The following is a 25,463-nucleotide window of genomic DNA, read 5'->3' on the forward strand; positions in this document are numbered from 1 at the left end:
ACCCTTACGCTGGAATACAATTGAACAGGGGGTTCAGTGCTTGCGAGAGATGGCCATAAGAGAGCTAATCTATGGAGATTATACAACGGAGGACCCTGAGGAGATACCTATGAGCCGAGCTCTCCTAAAGAAACTTATTCAGCTTGCCCCCTCTAATTATGCCCATACATTGGCAAGTAAAATGGTGGGGAAGGATGATGCAACAACTTCTATGACTATGGGTGAATTCGCTGATCAAATGAGGCAAATGGAGGATAGCCTTACGGTTAATGCTATGGTGTCAGCCATAAATACTATGACTGAAGAGATTAAAGATAGCATGAAACAACTCAAGGAGGAATTTAAAACCTCCCTATCCCAGTTGGCAAAGGACAGTGACCTTTCTTCTTCACCCTCAGAGTGGGTACATGTCTCGGCCATCAAGGATAGGCGTCCTCCTAGAAGACCAATTCAGCCTAACTCACTGAAAAATAGACAACAGTCATGTGAGTCTCTTTGGTTAATCTTACGTGACCAGTTTGGTGAAAACATGGATAAATGGGATGGAAAACCTACCTCACTTCTCCTAAAAAGAGTGAGAGAGTTACAGAGTGAGAAGCCTAAAAGAGTAGTTGCCTCAGTTTCCCCACATGACTCAGATGGTTCTGGTGATGATTCAACTAACACCATTAAACACTGTGCCAATTGCAATTGTAATGGCCAACATTAGGGGGGCCCTGCCTCTTACCAGGTGGAGGCCAGGGACCAGGAAGACAACAGGATATACTGGAATGTATATGTTAGATGGCCTGGTACCTTGAAAATTCAGAAATACAGGGCTCTAGTGGACACAGGTGCACAATGCACATTGATGCCTTCAAACTGTAAAGGAATGGAGTCTATTACTATTTCTGGAATTACAGGAGGCTCTCAAAAATTGACAAGGTTAGAGGCAGAGGTGAGTTTGACTGGGAGTGATTGGCGAAGGCATGCCATTGTAACGGGTCCAGATGCACCTTGCATCTTGGGAATTGACTTTCTGAGAGAAGGGCGCTTTAAGGATCCCAAGGGTTTTAAGTGGACCTTTGGAATAGCAACTGTAGAAGCTGTTGGAGATAAACTGGAGTTGTCTGCTAGGCCTGAGCTCTCAGATGAGTCTACAGTTGTTGGGCAGCATAATATAGAGGATGTGAAGTTGCCAGTTGCTATTCAAATTGTACACCACAGGCAATATAGAACAAACCGTGACTCTTTGGTGCCCATACATGATCTGATTCGTCGTCTGGAGTGCCAGGACATCATTAAAAAGATGCATTCACCTTTCAATAGTCCCATATGGCCTGTGCAAAAGGGAAATGGAGAGTGGTGATTTACAGTTGATTTCCGCGGCCTAAATGAAGTGACTCTGCCCATGAGTTCTGCTGTGCCGGACATGATAGAACTCCAGTATGAGCTGGAATCCAAGGAGGCCAAATGGTATGCAACCATAGGTGTTGCTGATGCTTTCTTTTCTATTCCAGTAGCAGAGGAGTGCAAGCCTCAATTTGCTTTCACTTGGAGGGGGATTCAGTATACCTTTAATCATTTGCCCCAGGGGTGGAAGCACAGCTCAATGATCTGTCATGCAGTGATCCATGATGCATTGGAGAAAGGTGGAGCTCCAGAGCATCAGCAGTTCATTGTCGACATCATTGTCTGGGGGAACACAGCACAAGAAGTTTTTGAGAAAGGTAACAAAATAATTGACATTCTGCTGAAGGCAGGTTTTGCCATAAAGCGAGACAAGGTGAAAAGACCTGCTAGAGAGATTCAATTCTTGGGAAGTCGTTGGCAAGATGGTCGCCGTCACATTCCAATGGATGTGATAAATAAGGTTTCTGCCATGGCAAATCCCACAAATAAGAAGGACACATTGTCTTTCTTGGGAACAGTTGGATTTTGGAGGCTGCACATCCCTGGGTACAGCCAAATTGTAAAACCTTTATATGATGTAACTCAAAAGAGGAATAACTTTCAGTGGGGACCTGAACAACAAGCAGCCTTTGATCAGATAAAACAGGAAGTAGTTCATGCAATGGGTTTGGGGCCTGTTCGAACTGCTCCAGACATTAAGAACATTCTGTATATGGCTGTGAGTGATAATGGTCCAACCTGGTGCCTATGGCAAAGAGCCCCAGGAGAAACACGTGGCCAACCACTTGGTTTCTGTAGTAGAGGATATAGAGGGTCAGAAGCAAACTATACACCAACGGAGAAAGAGATCCGTGCTGCTTATGAAGGTGTAAAAGCTGCTTCAGAAGTAATAGGAACAGACTGTCAGCTTCTTTTGGCTCCCAGATTACCAGTTTTGAACTGGATGTTTAAGGGAAAGGGGTCATCGCCACATCATGCAACCGATGTTACCTGGTCTAAGTGGATGGCTCTCATAACACAGTGAGCATGCATGGGGACCCTTGAACGACCTGGCATAGTGGAGATGATCACCAACTGGCTGGAAGGTACAAACTGTATAAATCCTCCAGAGGAGCGAGTAAGTCAGGCTGAGGAAGCTCCTCCTTACAGTGATTTGTCTGAAGAAGAAAGGAACTATGCTCTATTTACTGATGGTTCCTGTCGCCTTGTTGGAAACAAGCGAGAATGGAGAGCTGCAGTTTGGAGCCCTGTGCGAGCAGTGGCTGAAGCAAGAGCTGGAGAAGGTGAGTCGAGCCAGTTTGCAGAGGTAAAAGCTATCCAACTTGCTCTTGATGTGGCTGAGTGTGAGAACTGGCCCATGCTTTACCTCTGTACTGATTCATGGATGGTGGCTAATGCCTTATGGGGTTGGCTAAAGGACTGGAAAAGAAATAATTGGCAATGGAAAGGAAAGCCAATTTGGGCTGCTGACTTATGGCAGGACATTGCTACTCGTCTAGAGAAAATCCCTGTAAGAGTACAACACATAGACGCTCACATGCCCAAAAGTAAAGCTACTGAGGAACATCAGCACACCCATCAGGCAGATTTGGCTGCCAAGGTGTTTCAAACTGATGTGAATTGTGATTTGGATTTAGATTGGGAACACCAAGGTGAACTGTTCTTAGCCCGGTGGGCCCATGATTCCTCAGGACATCAAGGCAGAGATGCTACCTACCAATGGGCACCGGATAGAGCAATCAACATCTCCATGGACGCTATAACAGAAGTTATACATGACTGTGATATTTGTGCTGCTATTAAACAAGCCAAGCATCTGAAGCCCTTGTGGTATGGTGAGTGATGGGCAAAGTACAAATACAGTGAAGCGTGGCAGATTGATTACATCACTCTACCTCGTTCTCGGGCTGGAAAGCAATATGTGCTGACCATGGTAGAAGCAAGCACTGGATGGCTGGAAACCTATCCAGTTTCCCGTGCCACTGCACGTAACACCATTTTGGGCTTGGAAAGACAAATCCTGTGGCGACATGGCACTCCAGAAAGAATTGAATCAGATAATGGTACCCACTTTAAAAATAATCTCATAAAATCTTGGGCCAAAGAGTACGGCATTGAGTGGATTTACCACATCTCCTATTATGCACCTGCCTCAGGCAAAATTGAATGCTACAGTGGCTTGCTGAAAACAACTTTAAAGGCAATGGGGGGAGGAACCTTAAAGAACTGAGAGAAACATCTAGCCCAAGCCACTTGGGTAGTGAATAGTAGAGGTTCCACCAACTGAGCTGGCCCAGCTCATTCAGAGGTCTTACAAAAGGTAGAAGGTGACAGGGTTCCTGTCATTCATGAAAAGAATTTGTTGGGCAAGTCTGTTTGGGTATTCTCCCCTTCGGGGGAGGCTACACCTGTCCTAGGGGTGGTTTCTGCTGAAGGACCTGGTCATACATATTGGGTTATGCAGAAGAATGGTGAAATACAATGTGTGCCACAAAAGAATCTGACATTGGCAGAAAGAATGTAGATAGGTTGTTATGAGTTCTTTTGCAGATGATTGTGGTGCCCAAAAGCCATGAAGAGCCCACTCTCCTTGAGCATGAACCCTGAGAGTGCCAAGAGTCCTGCTCTGTTCCACACATCGAAGAAAACATCTGACTGTTCTAGAAAACCATTGAGCTAGCCAACGGCTGAGACAGATGGAAATGAGAAGATGAATGACCGGAAATTGAAGAAAGATGCTTGAAGCCTGGAAAATGACCATCTACAATACTGATGTTATCCCTAGTTACATAGAATGACTTGATGCTGCAATGGTAAATTATATTAAAGGGGTGGATTGTGGCCATTTGAGCTGATCCTCTAGCTGAGACATAGGGGAAAGATGAACACTCCAGGGATAGGCCACATAATGGCAACAATAGATAAATTAATATGATTGCATTGGAGCATCAAGAGCTTAATGTCTAGAAGCACAGCTTGTTCTGCCCCTTTCTCCCGCTGGCTTCTGCTGCTTCAAGCTTCGCCTATCGTCCCGGCTGCCTCTTTAGCTACTGCTGCTTCTGCTGCTTCACCGCCGCTTGACCCCTCCCCCATCTCCCTTAAGGTTATTGTATTGTTATTTTTCTTCCTTCTCTAGTTATTATCTCTCTTTACATTGTTATACTATTAGGAATACAATTTCATCTTTCCCTGACTTTCAAACAAGGGGTCTGTGTTGTGGTGATTTTTTTTCTCCCCAGGGGAGGGATCAACCCTAACCCGGGACAGAAGGGGAGAACTCTAAGGTGGGAACTCCAAGGTGGGAGGTACCCCAATATTTATACCCTTCCTAGACAAAGAGCAGAGTTACCACTGCCTAGGCGCAAAGACCACAGCCAATCCCCAGCCCGATTCCAGCGCCAGCACTGCACAGACACCCCTTGTGCCGGAAGGGCACTTGGCTCCCACCCTTCATGCCTGCAGGGCTGGGGGCAGGAACAGTTTTTTTGTGCCTTTCCTCTCCCATTCAAACCACGGAGGGAGAGGAATTTTGGGGTATACAGGACTCCAGGACAACAGGTCATAGGACAGGCTGTCATAACAAAGTTATTTAGTGTAAGTAAGCATTTGATAAATAGAGATAACAAATTAGAGAGGTTAAAAGAAGTCTGTCTGTTCAGTTCAAACACTCATTCAGAAGTGCTTGGAGAGGGATTATTTCAATGAGGTTAAATATCAATTACTGCCTACAACTCCCTGAAGGGAGGCTGTAGCCAGGTGGGGTTGATCTCTTCTGCCAGGCAACCAGCAACAGAAGAAGGGGACACAGTCTCGAGTGTGTGCTGAGGGAAGTCTAGGCTGGATGTTAGGAGGACGTTGTTGGCAGAGAGAGTGATTGGCATTGGAATGGGCTGCCCAGGGGAGATAGTGGTGTCGCCATCCCTGGAGGTGTTCAGGAAAAGTCTGGATGAGGCACTTAGTGCCATGGTCTAGTTGATTGGACAGGGCTGGGTGCTAGGTTGGACTGGATGATCTTGGAGGTCTCTTCCAACCTGGTTGATTCTATGATCAGCACCAATTCTTGCTTATTTTAAATAGCAACTGCTGAATTTGATTGATTATAAACTGCTGAAGTCCATTAATGAATTATAAACACTTCCCAGAGAAAATGCTCTTTGAATAGAAAATGTATATCGTATCATACTTTCTGAATAGTTGGATTTGTTCTGAATCAGTAGTTGGACTAGTTGAATAATAGGATTATGAAGGATTCAGGGTTTACAGATTTATTTGAAGCAAACAATTCACATTTGTTCTATTGCATAACAACTTTCTGCCTTACCTATTTTGCTTTCATTGGAGTTGACCTTTGGCTACTTCCGTAATCATTTTCTGATGCAAGGTTTCATCTGAGATATTTCATTTCCAAGTGCAAGGAGTGGAATCCTACCCAAATGATTGAACTAGGACTGTTTACAAACATGACAGATCCTCTTAAGTTCATTTCCCAGACTTAACTTACTCTGTGCCAGGCTGCCAAGTGATGGTTTCTCATTCTGAATGTTTTTTGTTGTTGTTGTTGGAAGCTTCATTACTTCTAGTTTTGCTTTTCTTAAAAATAAAAGGAAAGTCCTATCTAGCCTGTCATAAAATAATACAAATTCTTAATTATGTCTACTTAAAATTAAATAGAAATATGTCTACTTGCATTAAAAGTAATATATCCACTTGCATTAATATTGGATGCCCCTTTCCATTGAAATAGTGTAGTTGTATTTAGAGATCTGATAATAGTTTCACACAGCCAAGATGCTTGTTTATAAATTCTTGACCTAGGGGACCTGTGGGTTAGCAGAGAATCCAAGGAGAAGCATATCCTTGTCATCATGTCATAGTTTTTACTTAGCTCTGTAACAAGAACTGAATGCTGACTTCAAAACATGTTCAGGTGGTTTGAATATTCTGTGATCAGGTGATCAATATTCAATGTTCAGGTTGAATATTCTGTGAAGAAAGTGCTGGTCCTGGAATTTGCATCTCTTTTTTCCAGTTCTTTGCTTTAAGCTATTGATCTTGACTCTACTGAAGTGCTTAAAGGTGTTTCAAAAGGCTACATGGTAACTATGTTTGTGATGGTTTGGGTGTTACCTGCCCCACCACACTTAAGAAAATCGCTCAGACTAGATTTAGCTGAGCTGGAAATTGAATGAAGCTTTATACTTAAAGCTTAGCACAATATACAAGCAGACATTTACAATATATAGAGCTTGCAATCTCAAGCACAAATCCAGGCTGGGCAGAGAGTGTCTGGAGAGCAGCCCTGAGGAGAGGCACCTGGGTGTGCTGGTGGATGAGAAGCTCAACATGAGCCAGCAGTGTGCACTTGCAGCCCAGAAAGCCAACCAGAGCCTGAGCTGCATCAGGAGAAGTGTGGCCAGCAGGGCGAGGGAGGTGATTCTCCCCCTCTGCTCCACTCCAGTGAGACCCCACCTGGAGTACTGCATTCAGTTCTGGAGCCTCCATTACAAGAGGGATGTGGAGATGCTGGAGTGTGTCCAGAGAAGGGCCACAAGGATGCTCAGAGGGCTGCAGCAGCTCGGCTGTGAGCACAGACTTTTGAAAGAGTTTCGGCTTTGCAGTCTGGAGAAGAGGAGGCTCCCAGGTGACCTTCTTGGCCTTTCAATATCTGAAGGGGGCCTACAAAAAAGCTGGGGAGGGACTTTTTAGGCTCTCAGGTAGTGACAGGACTGGGGGGAATGGAGCAAAGCTGGAGGTGGGGAGGTTCAGCCTGGACATGAGGATGAGAGTGGTGAGAGCCTGGAATGGGTTGCCCAAGGAGGTGGTTGAGGCCCCATCCCTGGAGGTGCTTAAGGCCAGGCTGGCTGAGGCTGTGGGCAGCCTGATCTAGGGTAGGGTGTCCCTGGCCACGGCAAGCAGGTTGGAACTGGATGATGGTTGTGGTCTATTCCAACCCTGACTGATTCTGTGATTCTATATACAGAAATACACAGGTTAAAAAATAATACAGAAACACAACAGCCCTCCCAGAAACCTGAGTCCCCAGGAGGGGCTCTCAACCACCCTTCCACCTTCCTCCCACCCCTCTACCCTACCTCAGACTTTGCCTTATGCTTAAAGTAGTTTGCAGAGTGAGGGGAGTTAGGAAGCAGATGGATTAGTCACACAGACAGCAGGTTAGGTTAGAGAGGTAAGTTCAGCCCAAAGCCCATAGAGACAGAAAGTGACTCCCTTATCTATGTGTTCTTGCTCTTTTACACCTCAGCAATCCTATGAGTGAAGTGCATATCATGACTGTTTCCTTTTCACAGCCCACAATCTAATTCTTCTCACCAAAACATTCCAGCTAGGCTGAAAGTAGCACAATGTTGCTAGCAAGCAGCTTGAGGAAATACTGTTCCCTGCAGTGCCGGATGATACTGTGACTTAGCTTAGAGTGTCGTGGACTGGAGGAAGAAGAGGTCCAGGACACAGGCAAATTTAATAAGTGAAAATGTCGTGGGTCACTCTGGTTTGCTATTTGTGACGCCTTTCTGCAGTATCTTCTACTAAATCTGCTTGCAAATGTGAAAGTGGAATCTGCTTGCAGATGTGACAGTTTGTTTCCTTACAGCCAGGCTTTTTATGTGATGACAGATTATTACTGTTTTTTTAAATGCTTTTAAATAGATCATGACTGTCTCCTATTGTCTTTGGAAGTGAAAGAAAAATGATACAACTGTGGAAGTTTTACCTCTTTGTTTTATAAACAGAGTAAGTCTCTAGCAACCTGTCAGATCCAGAAAATCCTGTCATAAATATTACTTTACCAACATTTTGCAACCTTTGTTGTTGTTGTTGCTTGGTTTTGGTTTTGTTTGTTGATTTCTTCCCCCAAAAAAACATGTCTGCAGAGGTGATGATTTTTTGATGACAAAGTGTCAGGTAGAAGTGGACATTTCTATGTGAATTAAAGTTGATAACGATTTGATGTTATGTTTTCATACCAGAGGTTGGACTCAATCAACTCCTGAGACTGCAGCACATCCCTCTTATGCTACTTTTGACAATGGCTGTTCAAATAATGCTGTTACATTATACTTTGCTGAAGCTTTCTAAAACTACCTGATTTATTTCCCTACTGTCTTATCTTTTCTCTTTTCTGTACAGGTGATTTCTATTCACTCCTTTCCAAGCTGCTAGGAGAAAGGGAGGATATTATGCATGTGCATAAGCAGAGCCTTACAGAAAAGGCAGTCAGATCTTGTAGCTGAGATTGCCAGTGTAGTCCAAAAGAAGGATCTTGCCAGAGAGATTACAAATCATGATGAGAGGGACATGATTGATATATATATATATATATATATATATATATATATATATATATATATATATAAAATCTGTAATAATTGCTTTTATATATGTAATTATATATCATCTGTTATAATTGCTATCTCCCTCCTGTCCTCTTATCTTTTCTCTTTTCTGTACAGGTGATTTCTATTCACTCCTTTCCAAGCTGCTAGGAGAAAGGGTGGACATTATGCAAGTGTATAAGCAGAACCCTACAGAAAAGGCAGAGTCAGATCTTGTAGCTGAGATTGCCAGTGCAGTCCAAAAGAAGGATCTTGCCAGAGAGATTACAAATCATGATGAGAGGGACATGATCTGTTATAATTGCTTTTATATATATAATTATATATCATCTGTTATCATTGTTTTTTCCCTCCTGTCCTCCTATCTTTTCTGTACAGGTGATTTCTATTCACTCCTTTCCAAGCTGCTAGGAGAAAGGGAGGATATTATGCATGTGCATAAGCAGAACCCTACAGAAAAGGCACAGTCAGAACTCATAGCTGAGATTGCCAATGTAGTCCAAAAGAAAGATCTTGCCACAGAGTTTACAAATCATGATGGGAGGGACATGATCTGTTATAATTGCTTTATATATATATATATATAATCTGTTATAATTGCTTTTAAATATATAATTATATATCATCTGTTATAATTGCTTTCTCCCTCCTGTCCTCCTATCTTTTCTCTACAGGTGATTTCTATTCACTCCTTTCCAAGCTGCTAGGAGAAAGGGAGGATATAATGCATGTGCATAAGCAGAACCCTACAGAAAAGACAGAGTCAGATCTTGTAGCTGAGATTGCCAATGTAGTTCAAAAGAAGGATCTTGCCAGAGAGATTACAGATCATGATGAGAGGGACAATACTGTTCTCGTCAGAGACAGAATTCACAAATTTCACAGGCTAGAGCCTACCTTGAGGCCACCAAAGAGCAATCATTTCTCTTTACAACAGCCTAAACATGGCGAGGGAAGCTGGGAAAAAGAACGTACAGGAGGTGGGTTAGGGGTTAATGTTATACAATGCAGTGCAATTGAAGAGCTGTGATCCACATTAGCAAAATCTGAAGGGAATATGAGGTAATGGTTGGAAGTTATTTTACATTACACTTTTTCTGATTATGGAAATGTTCTCCCTCTGTTCTTGAGGTATTTTGGTGGGGTTCTTTCCCCCTCCACGGGTGAAGAAATGTGTACCAATGGCATAATATTAGTTTTGTGGGTTTGGGGTTTTTTTTGGGAGACATGGAGAATTTTTCTACTTTGAAGACTTTTCAGTTAATTATTTGATATTGATTATGCTAAACCAAGGCAAACAGGGGAAGTGAAGAATTTCCTTAATACAAGTAACTGCTGTAAGATGGTCACTGACATAATCAGTGTATTTTATGAGTTTTCTGATCATCTTGGCCTTTCAGGGTACAGGATTTTACTGTAGTTCTGTCAGACATGTCAGGTTCATCCTGAAAATGTTTTGAGAAGTATAATTTTATGTATATTCATTTCAAACTGGGCTTGGCTAGCCAAAGATTCTTGGAGAGGCTGTTTTGTTATATTAGACTTATAATTAATTCCCTTCAGGTTTCTGTGACAGCAGAAAACATGGAAGTACTGTGTTATACTTGTATTTTGGTTTCTGTGATATTGATTGTGCTTGGTCTTACTTGCTAATGTGGAGAGCCAGTTAAACACAGCATGTGATGAGTATCTCATGACAGAAAGTGGTATGTCTGCATGAAAGTCATCTGTATGCATAAGCTGCAGCAGCACATGTGGCATTTATGTTGCAAGCAGCCAGCTTGATGTTTCCAAGTACTCTTGTACATATCCATATATCATTCTCCATCCATTTGATTTTTATTTCCATTCAAAATGTCTCCCCTTATGTGACATTCTCTTATGGTATTCACATTCAGCAAAATGCTGGCTTTGTGTCTAACAGAAAAAAACAAACAAAACAAAAAAGGTGAGGAGGCCTTTCCAATGTGGATCATGCTACTGAGTTAAATGAGAGTCTGTCAGGTTATTGGCATAGGGGCAAAACCAAAAAAAATCCAACAGAACAAGTGAGATGTTACTATGTGCCTGGCATAAGGGTAAGTGATAAATAATTCCGTAAGTGACACTGCAGTTAAACGCTTGGAAGAGTAATGTGTATAGCACTTCAGCAAAAAGAGCTTGTTCAATTCAGACTAATGCCATGTGGTGTGCAGAGGTGAAAAAAGAAAATTCCTTTCTGTTTTAACTGAAGAGGGAGTGTCAGTGAACCGAATAAATGGGTTAGTTGGAAAACTGTGTCACACGGGATCCGCTCTCTCAGGGAGCAGTGCTGAGTCTGGTGCTGCTCAACGTCTCCATCAGTGACACTGATGAGGGCACAGAGTGTCTGCTCAGCATGTTTGCTGATGACATCAAGTTGGGAGGCTTGGCTGATACTGCTGAAGGGTGTGTGGCCATCCAGAGAGACCTGGACAGACTGAGAGATGGGCACAGAGCAACCAGATGAGGTTCAAGAAAGACAAGTGCAGAGTCCTGCACCTGAGGAGGAAAAATAAACTATACAGGCTGGGAGGTGATCTGCTGGAGAGCAGCCCTGTGGAGAGGGACCTGTAGTGCTGGTGGATAACAAGTTAATCATGGCACAGCAATGTGCCCTTGTGGCCAAGAGGCCCAATGGAATCCTGGGGTGTATTAGGAAGAGTGTGTTCAGTAGATCAAGGGAGGTTCTCTATTCTGCCCTGGTGAGAACCCATCTTGAGTACTGCCTTCAGTTTTGGGCTCCCCAGTTTAAGAGGGACAGGGATCTGCTGGAGAGGGTTGAGCGGAGGGCTACAAGGATGATTAAGGGACTGGAGCAGTGCCTGATGAGGAGAGGCTGAGGGACCTGGGGCTGTTTACTCTGGAGAAGAGAAGCCTGAGAGGGGATTTGATAAATGTTTATAACTATCTGAGGGCTGGGGATCAGGAGTGGGGGACAGGTTCTGCTCATTTGCTCCCTGGGATAAGACAAAGAGCAGTGGATGTAAGCTGCAGCATAAGAGGTTCCACCTCAACACAAGGGGGAGCTTCTTTCCTGTAAGGGTCCCAGAGCACTGGCACAGGCTTCCCAGAGAGGTTGGGGAGTCTCCTTCTCTGGAGACTTTCAAGGCCTGTCTGCATGTGTTCCTCTGTGACCTGAGTTAGATATTATGGTCCTGCTCTGGCAGGGGGGCTGGACTTGATCTCTTTAGGTGCCTTCCAACCCCTAATATCCTATGATCTCTTGGAGGTCTCTTCCAACCCGGTTGATTCTGTGATTGATTCTGTTTGCCTGCTGATTCAGGATATCAGTTATACATTTCTGCAGTCATTCAATGTACAAAGTATTCACAGAGCTCCTAAAAACAACCAAACAAAAAAACTCCAGTGTGTATTTTTATCCATATAAGGTGGAGAAGAGAATGGAATAAAGCAGTTTTGAAGTTTCTGTCATGCTGTGTGTAGCAGGATGCCAGTGCTTGTGCATGCTTTAGTGAAACTGTGCTTCAGATTAATGCATTACTGGAAATACTGCATGTAGGAAAATGTCCCAGCAGTCTATACCAAATGCCAGTTAACCATGGGGATTTTTAATAGATAAGCTGCATAAACATATGTCTCTTGTTTATCTTTTTTTTTTTTTAACTGTCAGATTTTCACATAGAAGAGGCTCTGGATTGGCCTGGGTTAGACCTAAAATTGGGCCAAGTTTCTGGGCTGGCTTTGGACGCTGAAAATAACCTAGTTGTCTTCCACAGAGGTGATCATGTTTGGGATGAAAAGTAAGTAGATATCCTGCCACACTGGTGACTGTTGTTTGTGTATCTTCTCAAGAAAATACAAGATTGCAGTTCTTTGTTTCCATGTAAAATTTAATTCTTTGGCTGAAATTGCCTTTGGCAGGCTTGTAATAGAAGTGCTGTCTTGAGATGATGGATTTGCCAGGTCTTTAGACCATAAGAATATGTTTTCAGAGAACAAGAACATAGTACATTAGGCCATTGAACTGTATGACCATGTCAGTGTGATAATTCAACTTAGCTATCTCTGCTTTTCCAAGTTTTTTTCAGCAGGACAAACTGGCCCAGGAGAAGGATGCTTTAATATGGTATACTACTAGTAGCATCCAGGTTTTAAGACATGCAAAGCTAGCTCCAGTGTGTTGTCACTCTTCTTTGTGTTTATGCCCACTGAACAAAACCAAGTTGTTGCAAGGTGCTCTCTGAACAGTCTTTTTTCTACCAGTTTGATGAAATGTACTCCATTTATTGTTACTCACAACAAAAATAGCCCAAACTTTAGCATTACCACTTTTTCTAGTGTTCCTGAAGTAATATGCCAAAAGGTATATTATTAGTTTATGAGCACAAGACCCCAAATAAAGCTTAGGGTCCTTATTTGTATGGCATCTGTATATCTCTGAGATTTTAAAATGGTACATCTGTGTAGATGGACACTTTAGGAAAAATCCCATGAAATTGTAAGAGAACACTGAAAGGCACTATTAGTATTAGCCTGTAACAGAATACTATGCAGTACTGTTTTTAAATCACAAAACTTTAGCAGCTGGACCTCCAGAGATCACCGAGTCCATCCCCTCTGCCAAGGCAGGATCCCCTAGGGTAGTTCACACAGGAACACATCCAGCAGGTTTGGAAAGTCTCCATAGAAGGAGACTCCACAACCTCTCTGGGCAGCCTGTTCCAGGGCTCTGTCACCCTCACTGTAAAGAAGTTTCTCCTCATGTTGAGCTGAAACCTTCTCTGTTCCAGTTTGTAGCTGTTGCTCCTTGGCTTATTGGTGCTGACCGTGGAAAAGAGATTGGCCCCAGGCACTTAACACCCACCCCTCAGATATTTGTACACATCGATCAGATCTCTTCTCAGTCTTTTCTTCTCCAGACTAAACAGCCCCAGGGCTCTCAGTCTCTCTTCACAGGAGACATGCTCAAGTCCTCCAGTCATCCTTGTGGCTCTCTGATGGACTCTTTTTTGTTCCCCATGTATATACTTATGAACAGTAGTTTTTTTCCCCAACTCCTGGTGAATTCATTCTAAGATAACATAGTTTGTGAAAATCAGTGGAGGCAGCTTTCTTAACCTTATAATAACAAATTATGGTTAGAAAACCTTTTCATGAAGTAAAGTTTCTATGATTCTATGGAAGTTCATTCTCTGGGGTTTTAGCTATATACTGTAATACAGCAGATAAGGTACATTCATCTGTGTTCTGTCCGTTATATCAGTAGTTTCTCCAGCTGGAATGTATAAATATAGACTATAAAATTTGAAAGGATGACTCATGCCACAACTTCTATTATTCAGGCTTCAAGTAAAAGCTGATCTTGATTTGGATTATTCATCCTCCTACGCATGAACATAAGCACTGTTCTTTGTATTGTTGAAGAAAGACTTGAAAGATATTTGAAAGCAGGCTGCAGAGTTGTATTCATTTGTTACTTCTGAAGCATGTGTATTTGAATGTCTGGCAACCACAGTATACCCACAACTCAGAGCACAAAACTGGAGTTGGAGACCAGGCAGTATTTGGAGAAGGCACAGATTTTAAACAAAACACAGAAATTCACTCTATTTGCCTTTACTGAGTTCTGAACTTACATTTCAACAGGTGAGGCTAACAGCCAACTTCTCTGTAGGGTACAGGCAACTGTACTTTTTAGTCTTTGTTAAAGCAGATTGTAATTTTATGCTGATGAGAGTTAGGAACCTTCCCCCCCACTATTCACAATTTACCAGACTAACTCAGATGGCTTGGAAGTAAGATGAAGCTATTTTACAGCATGGCAAAATATATGAGCATATATATATATGTATATATATATATATATATATATACACACACACACTTTTATATATATATATATACATATATATATATAAAAATAAATATATATAAAAATATACATATATATGTAAATATAAATATATACATATTTATATATATTATATATTTTTTAATACCTTATATATATTATATTATATATTTATATATATAAAAAATATATTTACAGCATGGAAAAATTTACAAGCATGTATATATATATATGTACACACACACACAGTATTTACATGTTTTTACAGTCATGTACAAATCAGAACAAAGTGAACTGCCCAGAAGGGCTCAAAGCTACCCCCTCTTTCTCCCTCTCAATCTCCTTTCTCAGCCAGTAACCAAAACAAGCTTACATGTTAGTGGAGAGATTAGAGTGGAGATATTAGAGCAGATCAAAGGAGAAACTAATAGGGCAACATCCCAAGACAAACTGAGGGAAGATTACTTATATTTTGTCTATTTATCCCTCTCAGCGAACCAGTGAATGATACAGACATCATCATTATTTTCTTTTCACAAGCAATGATCTGCTTTCTCTCATTAAAATATTCCAATTAGCCTCAAACCAGCACATATGCCTAGTATATGTCTAGTTGATTGGATAGGGCTGGGTGCTAGGTTGGACTGGATGGTCTTGGAGGTCTCTTCCAACCTGGCTGATTCTGTGATTCTATATGTCTTCTGGAAAGTTAATCCTGGTTCTTCCTGTCTGTAGTAGTGACATGTTTAAATGCTGTTTATTAACATATTCCACTTTTCCATGAAAATTGAGTGTCAAATCATGGGGCTAGGAGAAAAGCACATCGTAGGCTCCTCATCTGAAAGCACACTCTTGAGAAGGATAACAATCTTAAGACCTGAATCTTACTATAATTAGCTTGAGCAAAAGACTTGAGATGTGTTTGAATAAAAAAAAAATTTAAAATTACACTCACAGGATCAGATGATGTCAGGGGTTGGAAGGGACCCAAGGAGATCACCGAGTCCAACCCAATTGCCAGAGCAGGACAGTCCTATCTAACACAGATCACAGAGGAACACAGCCAGACAGGCCTTGAAAGTCTCCAGAGAAGGAGACCACACAATCTCTCTGGGGAGCCTGCTCCAGTGCTCTGTGACCCTTACAGTAAAGAAGTTCCCCCTTGTGTTGAGGTGGAACCTCTTGTGCTGTAAATTCACAAGTTACACCCATTGCTCCTTGTCCTATCATGAGTGAGCAGAGCCTGTCCCCCGGCTCCTGCCCAGCCCTCAGATGTTTATAAACATTTATTAAATCCTTTCTCAGTCTTCTCCATACTAAACAGCCCCAGGTCCCTCAGCCTCTCCTCATCAGGCACTGCCCTAGTCCCCTGATCACCCTTGTAGCTCTGCTGAACCCTCTCCAGCAGATCCCTGTCCCTCTTAAACTGGGGAGCCCAAAACTGAAGGCAGTATTCAAGATGAGGTCTCACCAGGGCAGAGTAGGGGGGATAGGTCATAGTTCCAGTATTCTCAGTTCTCCCTTGCAGTTCTCTGATTCTCAGTTCTGGTGTTCTCAGTTCTATTTATTGCAGCTGTTTGCTCTGTCTTGCTTTACACAATGAACTCTTCAGAGTAGACAGCAGGCAAACATGTTAGTCAAGGGAAACAAGATCTTTTGATGCTACCCAAACTAGTTGAACAGCTCTTACTAAGAAAATGATTAGTGTGCAGTTCCACACTGCATTTGATTGTATTAAAACAGATTAAAACAAGAAAAGGATTGGTAAGAAAAGAGAAAAGGGGGGGGAAAAGTACATTGGAACATGCACACATTGCCTTAGACAGAACAAAGTATCACTGCTAGCTCACAACTGACAGTTATGCCCTGGTGGTTAGCTGTAGCTTTATTTAGGCTATATTGTTCGATTTCAGATTTCTGATTTGTTGCAGCAAGGAAGAAGAAAGAAAAGAAGAAACAAAAAAGGAAGATTTTTTTACTTTCTTGCTTTAGAACTATCTTAAGTTCTCCCTTAGTTTGCAACTGTCTTGGTTCTCCCTTAGTTTGCAAGTGAAAACCACAGTAAGAAATGCAGATATTCAGCACTGTAACTCTTGTGATCATGTAGTAATATAATAAGGGTTTTAAAAGCCCCCTCTGCTCTGGCAAGACCCCACCTGGAGTACTGCATCCAGTTCTGGAGCTCCTATTACAAGAAGGATATGGACATGCTGGAGTGTGTCCAGAGAAGGGCCATGGGGATGATCAGAGGGCAGGAGCACCTCTTCTCTGAGGACAGACTGAAAGAGTTGGGGCTGCTCCCAGGTGACCTTCTTGTGGCCTTCCAGGATCTGAAGTGGCCTACAGAAAAGCTGAGGAAGGACTTTTTAGGCTCTCAGGGAGTGACAGGACTGGGGGGAATGGAGCAAAGCTGGAAGTGGGTAGGTTCAGTCTGCAGGTGAGGAGGAAGTTGTTCAGCATGAGAGTGGTGAGAGTCTGGAATGGGTTGCCCAGAAAGGTGGTTAAGGCCCCATCCCTGAAGGTGTTTAAGGCCAGGCTGGATGAGGCTGTGGGCAGCCTGATCTAGGGTAGGGTGTCTCTGCCCATGGCAGGGGGGTTGGAACTGGATGATCCTTGTGGTCCCTTCCAACCCTGACTGATTCTGTGATTCTATGAAATGGTGAGGGGGAAGCTGATAAGCCTGCACTGGAATTAAACTACAAAACTCGTTGTTAATTTACATTGTCAATCAGTGCAACTTACTAATGCTGGCCTTCTATTCTACTATTTCTGTGCAGTTCCTTTGACAGCAAATTTGTTTATCAGCAAAGAGGACTTGGACCGATTGAACAGAGCACAATTCTTGTCCTGAATTCAAGTAATGCAAAACTGCTTCGTTCCACAGGCAAAAGTCTGTAAGTTATTGTTGCTTTTAGTAATAGAATTAACATTTCTGTATATTTTACTCCAAAAAATCCTCCAACCCTCACATATGTTTAATATTAAATTGTGTGATTGTAACCCCAGAGTTTATTTAAATTGATAATAACTACCCGAAGGGAGGCTGTAGCCAGGTGGGGGGTGGTCTCTTCTGCCAGGCAACCAGCAATAGAACAAAGGGACAGTCTCAAGTTGTGCCAGGGGAAGTCTAGGATGGATGTTAGGAGGAAGTTCTTGCCAGAGAGAGTTATTGGCATTCAAGAAAAGCCTGGATGAGTCACTTAGTGCCATGGTCTAGTTGACTGGATAGGGCTGGGTGATAGGTTGGACTGGATGATCTTGGAGGTCTCTTCCAACCTGGTTGATTCTATGAAATTCTATGAAACTTAGAAAAATCAGCAGCTAGTAAAAGTAACCTTCCATCTGTGCCACCACTGCTTTCTAGCAATTCAGTGGAATTTCATCCACCAGACAAATTAGCAGAAATGCAGAGCTCCTGAGTATTGTGTAGTGTTCTTAAGAGCACTAAATAGTCACCTGAGTCAGATAACAGAGGTCATATGAAGGTAAGAAGTGAGACACTCTTGCCAAGAACAGTCTATTCTGTGATGCCATCTATGTCATCGAATACTACAGGTAGTTGGTATGTGATTGATTGCAGCTTTTGTTGATCTGTAGATAAAAAGTGAAATTCTCACCCCTGCACCCTTGTTCCCAAAAGATGTTTTTAACTTGGCTCTTCTATGTTTGTGCTTGCAGGTTTTATTTACCACATGGTTTGAGTATAGATAAAAATGGTAACTACTGGGTTACTGATGTCGCTCTTCATCAGGTATGTTTTTGAAGCTTGAACAGCAGGACCATAACGCTTTGCCCAAAAGAAAAAGTGGGTTTGTTTTTCTAGAGATTCAGAGTAAATGATTTAACTAGACCTGTTGAGATTAGGAATATGCCTACATAAATCTGAGCATTGTGGCCTGCATGGAATACAGCTGTGTGGAATAATTTGCTCTGTGGACACAATGCTCAGAAATAAAAGCATCTGTTTTAAAACAGATTGTTTTTTTCCTGATCCAGCTTTCCTCATCAATCCTCCTATGTAACTGAATCTAGAATGTGAAGTTCATTTGTTTGCTGCAATCACAGGAAATTTTTGTGTTGGGCAGAAATTTCCTAGAACCAACATTATTGAAAAGCTGGTGATAGATGTCATAGTTACTATCTTAACATTATGTTTGGCATGTGAGTTTATTTTATACACATCAACATGTATTTTTCCATGTGCAGTTTTCCCTCTTACAGTTTCACCTTCCATAATCTGAAACCTCTTCTTTTTTTTTTTTTCTTCTCTATTGACTGAAAAAAAAAAAACAAAAAAAGGTTTTCAAACTGGGAGCAGATGGCAAAGAACCATTACTGATCTTAGGAGTGGCTTTGCAACCAGGCAGTGACAGAAATCATTTCTGTCAACCGACTGATGTGGCGATAGATCCGTTCACTGGAAATATTTACGTCTCTGATGGCTACTGTAACAGCCGAATCATTCAGTTCTCTCCAAGTGGATTGTACTTGATGCAGTGGGGAGAAAGCACAGGTCAGAGCTCTTGCTACTTTACCCATACTGCTGTCACCATGAACTCATTGCAAACCATGAGATTCCTGATGTTACCTACTTCTTTTATATATTGCTGTTACTAGCCCTAGCTGTATTTCAGCCTTGTCATTGCATCACAGTTTTCTTTCTTCTATCCATAGAGCTGCTCATAGTAGTTTTATATTCATATACTCACTTATTTAATTGAATTTGTTAGCCTGCTTTCAGTGAAAAAGTATCTCCTATCTTACAAAAAAAAAAAGGAGTTCTGACTTTCAACAAAACCCTCATTTTATTCTTGAGCATTCGATCAAATAGTATAAGCCCTTACTGATGCTGCAAGATCTCTGCTGCGATCCCATCTGTTTTCAAGTTCTGTCAGGAACTGCGTTTCAGCCTGACTCAGATTTATGTTTGTTGTGGAGGCAGGGAATTAATGTGGCCGAGTCAGGATTTTTTATACAAAAATAGTTATTTTATTTTCCCAAGAACCCACCCCCAAAACTATATATACAAAGATTAATTTAGTTTAATTAACAGATTCAGTTGCTTGAGAATATCTACGGGGATGCCATCGATAATGTGACTATTTTGGAAGTCAGAAGTTGGAAAAGGCTTTAGCTATTAATTAGTAGCGTTTACCACTTAATAATAAAGCTGAGCCAAAATAACTCACGGTCAGGCTGACTTTGTCTGTGGTCTGTCCCTCTCGTTCCCTTTCAGCAGCTGCAGGTGGATCGTTAAGGGTCGTTAGGCTTACAAAGGTGTCAATGGGTGAAGCAGTTCTTTGAAGCTCTTTCTATATCCAGGTCAGGCAAGAGAGGGGGGGAAGAACTCTCAGGCGAGCACGAAGGTTCAGGCAGGAACAAACTCCAAGCTGGACGAACTCCAAGGCAGGAACCCCCAAAGGCGGAAGCCCCTAATATTTATACCCTCTCTAGACAAAGGGCAGAGTTACCACTTCCTTAGGCGCGAAAGGGCACAGCCAATCCCAGCCTGATTCCAGCGTGGGCACTGCACTCGTGGGCACTGCACTCGTGCGGGCACTGACTCCTCGTGCGGGCAGGACCCCTTTGCTCACCCCCTTCATGCCTGCAGGGTAGGTGAGGGTGGGGGGGAACCAGGCAGCTTTTCCTCTCCCATTTCAAGCCACAGAGGGAGAGCAATTTAGGGGTATGCAGGACTTCAGGACAATCTATCAGACGTTAATCTGCCAAATATTGCAGGGAAATGGTGAATTCAAAGTTAAGGATTGGCAAAGACTACACAAAAGACTACCACAGTTTACATAGCTAAGCAGGAAAGAAAGCAGGCTGATTTTATTCTTTGCTCAGTGTTGTGTCACATTATGTGACGCGTTGCCGTTTCTACGCAAAACTGATAGTTCCAGTGTGTATTTTAACCCAAATATGGCTATTTTGTATTGCAGGCACTTCTTTAGGCAGAGGCAGACCTGGTCAATTTCATATTCCTCACAGCTTAGCCCTCGTCCCTGAATTCCATCAGCTGTGTGTTGCAGACAGGGAAAATGGCCGAATTCAGTGTTTCAGGTTGGAAACTGGGGAGTTCATCAGAGAGATCAAGCACAAATCATTTGGAAGAGAATTGTTTGCAGTTTCTTACGTTCCAGGTAATCTTTTCTTTCCTGTTCTATGTGGCCAGTACACGGTATTGTTTCATAAAGGCTGCTGTCATGCTACATGAAACCACATATCTATTCTGTCTCGAAGTAGAGCTGATGTAATGGAATATTTTGGAACTATCCTGGTTTCCTGCTTGCAGGAGAAGGGAAGCTTGCCTGCAATCTGTGCTGCTGAGACATGACTAATCAGACTCCCATGTCAGCAAGAAGATGGTCTTGTTTGCTTCCTAGTAACTGCACAGTCAATAATCAGTTAATGTTTTAAAACACTTGTTTCAAGGTCCATTGAAGATGGCAAAATAAAGATGTTCCAAACTACCAGGAAATTTGTTTCAGTTTCATCAATATTCTGAAAGCAAGCAGTGTGACAGAGCTGTGGGTTTTATATTGCCATCTAGTTAACAATTACTGTATTAAGACTTTTGGTTAGTTTTCTAGTACTGATGCTGAAGGTGAACGTAAAGAACTGGATGATGAACTCTGGCTTGTCAGGTTTCTGACTCTGTAGCTGGTACTTCATACTTGATGCTCTGCCTCTGACAGTGAAAGCAAGAGAAACATTCTGTAGGAGAATATGTAAGCCTGGCTACATTGGTGGTCTGTTCCTCCTTGAGTCCCCATGCATCCACGAGCATTTTATTTGCATGTTAGGAAGCAGGTCCTTACCTCTTCTTCCTAACATCTTTCTGTAGACCTGTTGCCTATGAGTTTTCCTGACCTGACTTGGACCTGACTTGCACTGTCTGCCTCCTTGATCTTGTGCAGTTATAAGCTCCAGAAGTTTACCTGCCACTTTTTATTTTTAATTTAAAAAAACTGACCTAATTTCACTGAGTACTTCTCAGTCTCAGTATTTTGAGAATTGGTTAGTAACAGTTCCATACTTGGCGTGTCTGCTTCCTCTCAGCCTTCTCTCCAAACCAAAGAACCTCATCCATCTTAGCCTCTCCCCATAAGCCATTTAACTACTTCAGCCCCTTGACTAGTATAGTTGCCTTTCTGTTCTAGCATCTTTAACATCATCAGGATCTTCCTGAGATGCAGAGAGTAATAACAGCTCTCAACATTCAAGGTAGAGGCATGCTAAGTTACTGCATAGTGGCAGATCTGTCCCCTGACATCCTCATATTCTTCCTGGTGGTGCCTGACATTCTGTAAAAGTTTTGTCTGTCACTATGCATGGAGCCAAAGAATGCAGTGACCTTTCACTGGTGTATGTCCTGAGTTATAGCTGCCAATTCAAAGCTAAATGTCATGTAGACATAATCTAGATTATTGACAGAAGCATCACTCTGCATTTGTCTGTGCTGAATCTCTTTTGCTGTTTGACAACTCAACTTACTCTCATAAAAAGTCTTTCTGGACTTTCTCTCTATCATGAAGCTTTTGACTCCTCTGCAGAAGTTAATATCATGCTCAGGTTGGGATATGTCAGTGTTCATCCCATTTTTCAGGTCACTGATGAAGAGTGTTGAATAAAATTGTTTCTGGCTCTGATTCCTACAGGATTCCACTACTTCTCTATCCTGAAAAATTACAAGATCTGCCCTTGAGTTCTGTTCCTTTCTTCCATTTCCATTCAGTCCTGTGACAGCTCAGAGTCTTTAAGAGTCTTTGATGCACAACCTTCTCAAAGTGGTTTCATAGAATCATAGAATCATAGAATCAACCAGGTTGGAAGAGACTTCCAAGATCATCCAGTCCAACCTAGCACCCAGTTGGCAGCCAGTCACTAGTGGTGTTCCCCAAGGATCAGTGCTGGGCCCAGTCCTGTTCAATATCTTTATTGATGACCTGGACGAGGGCATTGAGTCCAGCATCAGTAAGTTTGCAGATGACACCAAGCTAGGAGCAGGTGCTGATCTGTTGGAAGGTAGGAGAGCCCTGCAGAGGGACCTGGACAGGCTGGATGGGTGGGCAGAGGCCAATGGGATGAGATTGAACAAGGCCAAGTGCAGGGTTCTGCACTTTGGCCACAACAACCCCAAGCAGCACTACAGGCTGGGGACTGAGTGGCTGGAGAGCAGCCAGGAAGAAAGGGACCTGGGGGTACTGATAGATAGTAAGCTGAAGATGAGGCAGCAGTGTGCCCAGGTGGCCAAGAGAGCCAATGGCATCCTGGCTTTCATCAGGAACAGTGTGGCCAGTAGACTCTGTCTAAAGAATCTCTTTTACCTGTAGGCTTTTTCTCACCATTCAGAGAGAGATAAGGCACAGCTGCCCCATAGAGAAGCCATACCAACTTTTCTGACAGGCCATTTTTGTTTCTTCCTTATGGATTTTACCACATTACTAGGGAGGGAAGGTGGAATTGTTGACATGTAGTTCCTAGGCACCGTTTTGAGCCCTTCTTGTGGTTGAGCAGTACTTTGGCAATTGGCTCATCTGGAGGAGGTTGTTTGCAGTGCTAGGTGCTCAGCCTGGCCTGAGCTCTGTAACTTCTCATTTGTTTTCCTTCAGAACTTGAGTGAGTGCCATCCAAACCTGGTGAATCCAGACAACCTGCAACTTACCTAACACTTTTTGTCTCTCTGCTTTCAGCTGAGCTGGCTCCTCTGACCTCTTTGCTGTGAAAAAAATGGGTGTCATTATCTCCCCAAGATACTCAACAGAAAAAACAATGACAAAAATTTAGCTTCTCTGCCACAGGCCTGTCACCCTTAAGTCCCCTTTTCACACCTTTTCCTCTTGTTCTGCTGATTCCCTAACTGACTTTCTGTATTTAAAGCACTTAAATAACTCCCTGTTATCAGATCAAGCATCTTTAGCAAAGCATTCTCTAGATTATTTTGCTGAAACCCTTCACCTTCTTTCTACATTTAACTTAATTTGTAAAATGCTGACCTTGTTTGCTCTTCTCATTTGTACAAACTGCATCTCTTCAATGCCAAACAATCGCCTATTGTATGTTGCTTAACTGTCAGCAGTGGTTTAGGTTGGAAGGAATCTCAAAGATCATCCAGTTCCAACTCCCTGCCGCAGGCAGGGACACCTCCCACTAGAACAGGTTGCTCAAGGCCACATCCAACCTAACCTTGTACACCTTCAGGGAGAGAGCAGCCACAGCCTCCCTGGGTAACCTCTTCTAGTGTCTCACCACCCTCACTGTAAAGAACTTCCTCCTAGCATCCAGTTTAAATCTCTCCTTTGCCAGTTTAAACCCACTACTCTTTGTCCTGTCATTACAAGACCTTGTCAATAGCCCTCCCCAGCCTTCCTCTAGCAATCCTTCAGATATTGCAAGGCTGCTTACAAGGTCTCCTCGAAGTCTTCTCCAGGCTCCACTCTCGTTTAGTGTCCTATTGAGTTACCTTTTTGTCCATCTCTCAGCCAGCCTCTTTGCATCGATGCTGTTACCAATTCATGTTCACTGCAGTTAGCTATGTGTGGCTTTCTTAAAGCAAATGTCATGTTGTTGCAGGTGGTCTCCTCGTTGCCATTAATGGTATGCCTTATCCTGGAGAGGCAGAACCAGTGCAAGGATTTGTAATGAACTTCTCTACTGGAGAAATAATTGATACTTTCACTCCAGTTAGAAAGGTAGAGTATTGCACAGAGTGCCTGCTGCATATAATTATACATATGAGAATGCTGATAACATCCTAGCTCTCCAGTTTTCCTAAGACTATTACAGGAAATAAGATGTTTTATAATGTAAGTTGTTTCAAAGGAATTCTTTATAATATTAACTTAATAAAGGCAGTAGAATTTCAGGTCTTAGTTGCTAAGCGTGGTACACATTCAAAATTACACTCCCCTCAAGATGATTCCTGCTGGTGGTATCTTCAGTCAGGATAAGCCTGCTTTATTGCTGTCAGACAGTACTAAAAAGGTAATTTAAGAGGAGGATGAGCAACTCAGAATGTTCATATATTTAGATGCTACTATCTTGTAAAAAAATAGAGTAACAGAAAAAAATATTTGACTGTATGGTATAACCCTTCCTTACAGAATACCAGTGTGGAAGTTCAGGCTAAATGGGTTTTTTCCCTGCAATACTGAACAATAAAATTATGTTTTGTGTGTTCTTTTAGAAGTTTCCATTGATTTTCGTAGACTAAGGAATGAATCTCAGGATTCCCATTTCTGGGTAACACATGTTCTGTGTAATTTTGGCAGTCCAGTTTTTATTTATAGAATCATAGAATTAGGGTTGGAAGGGACCACAAGGATCATCTAGTTCCAACCACCCTGCCATGGGCAGGGGCACCCCACCTTAGATCAGGCTGGACAGAGCCTCACCCAGCCTGACCTTAAACCAACCTCCCTGGGCAGCCCATTCCAGGCTCTCACCAATTATATTAGATTTATTTTAATCTGAGTATGGGAAATAGCTCTGTTGCATAGTTGCTGGCAGTAACTAAATATGTGGACCTGAAACTCACACCAGCACTTGCTGTGTTTTCCAGTCTGAGGACTGAATATGACCCATCTCAAGTTCAAAGTTTGAGAAGACTTCATCAATGTGTAGACACTTAAGAGTAATCTATGACTGCTTACCTTCACAGAGTTTTGAGATGCCACATGATGTTGTTGCTTCAGAAGACAAAACAGTGTTTGTTGGAGATGTTCATGCCAGAGCAGTGTGGAAGTTTGCACCCACAGAAAGTATGTTCTTTTTGTTCTTAATGTCGCAGCTTCGCATGTTGTATTGTCAGATCAGTAGCACGTGCCTGGTACCACTGCCCAAAAACCCAGTAGCTTAATAACAGTGACTCAAGTACATTACAA

The 25,463-nt window shown here is 42.4% G+C and overlaps 1 protein-coding gene across 5 annotated transcripts in view; it reads left to right on the forward strand.

Moving 5' to 3' along the window:
• The window catches only part of PAM (peptidylglycine alpha-amidating monooxygenase), a 187,768-nt gene that overhangs the window by 155,392 nt on the left and 6,913 nt on the right, over nt 1–25,463 (forward strand). For 4 of the 5 annotated variants that reach the window (XM_064140670.1, XM_064140673.1, XM_064140671.1 and 1 more), the window contains exons 15-21: nt 12,397–12,526; nt 17,355–17,471; nt 18,256–18,328; nt 18,877–19,090; nt 20,520–20,720; nt 24,154–24,272; nt 25,241–25,340. In XM_064140670.1, coding sequence (XP_063996740.1) covers nt 12,397–12,526; nt 17,355–17,471; nt 18,256–18,328; nt 18,877–19,090; nt 20,520–20,720; nt 24,154–24,272; nt 25,241–25,340 — 954 coding nt within the window. Of the gene's footprint in view, nt 1–9,418; nt 9,725–12,396; nt 12,527–17,354; nt 17,472–18,255; nt 18,329–18,876; nt 19,091–20,519; nt 20,721–24,153; nt 24,273–25,240; nt 25,341–25,463 lie in introns of all 5 variants that reach the window. The other variant, XM_064140674.1, reaches the window with a different exon arrangement.

This window comes from Pogoniulus pusillus, chromosome Z (assembly GCF_015220805.1).
Source record: "Pogoniulus pusillus isolate bPogPus1 chromosome Z, bPogPus1.pri, whole genome shotgun sequence".
Lineage (NCBI taxonomy): Eukaryota > Metazoa > Chordata > Aves > Piciformes > Lybiidae > Pogoniulus > Pogoniulus pusillus.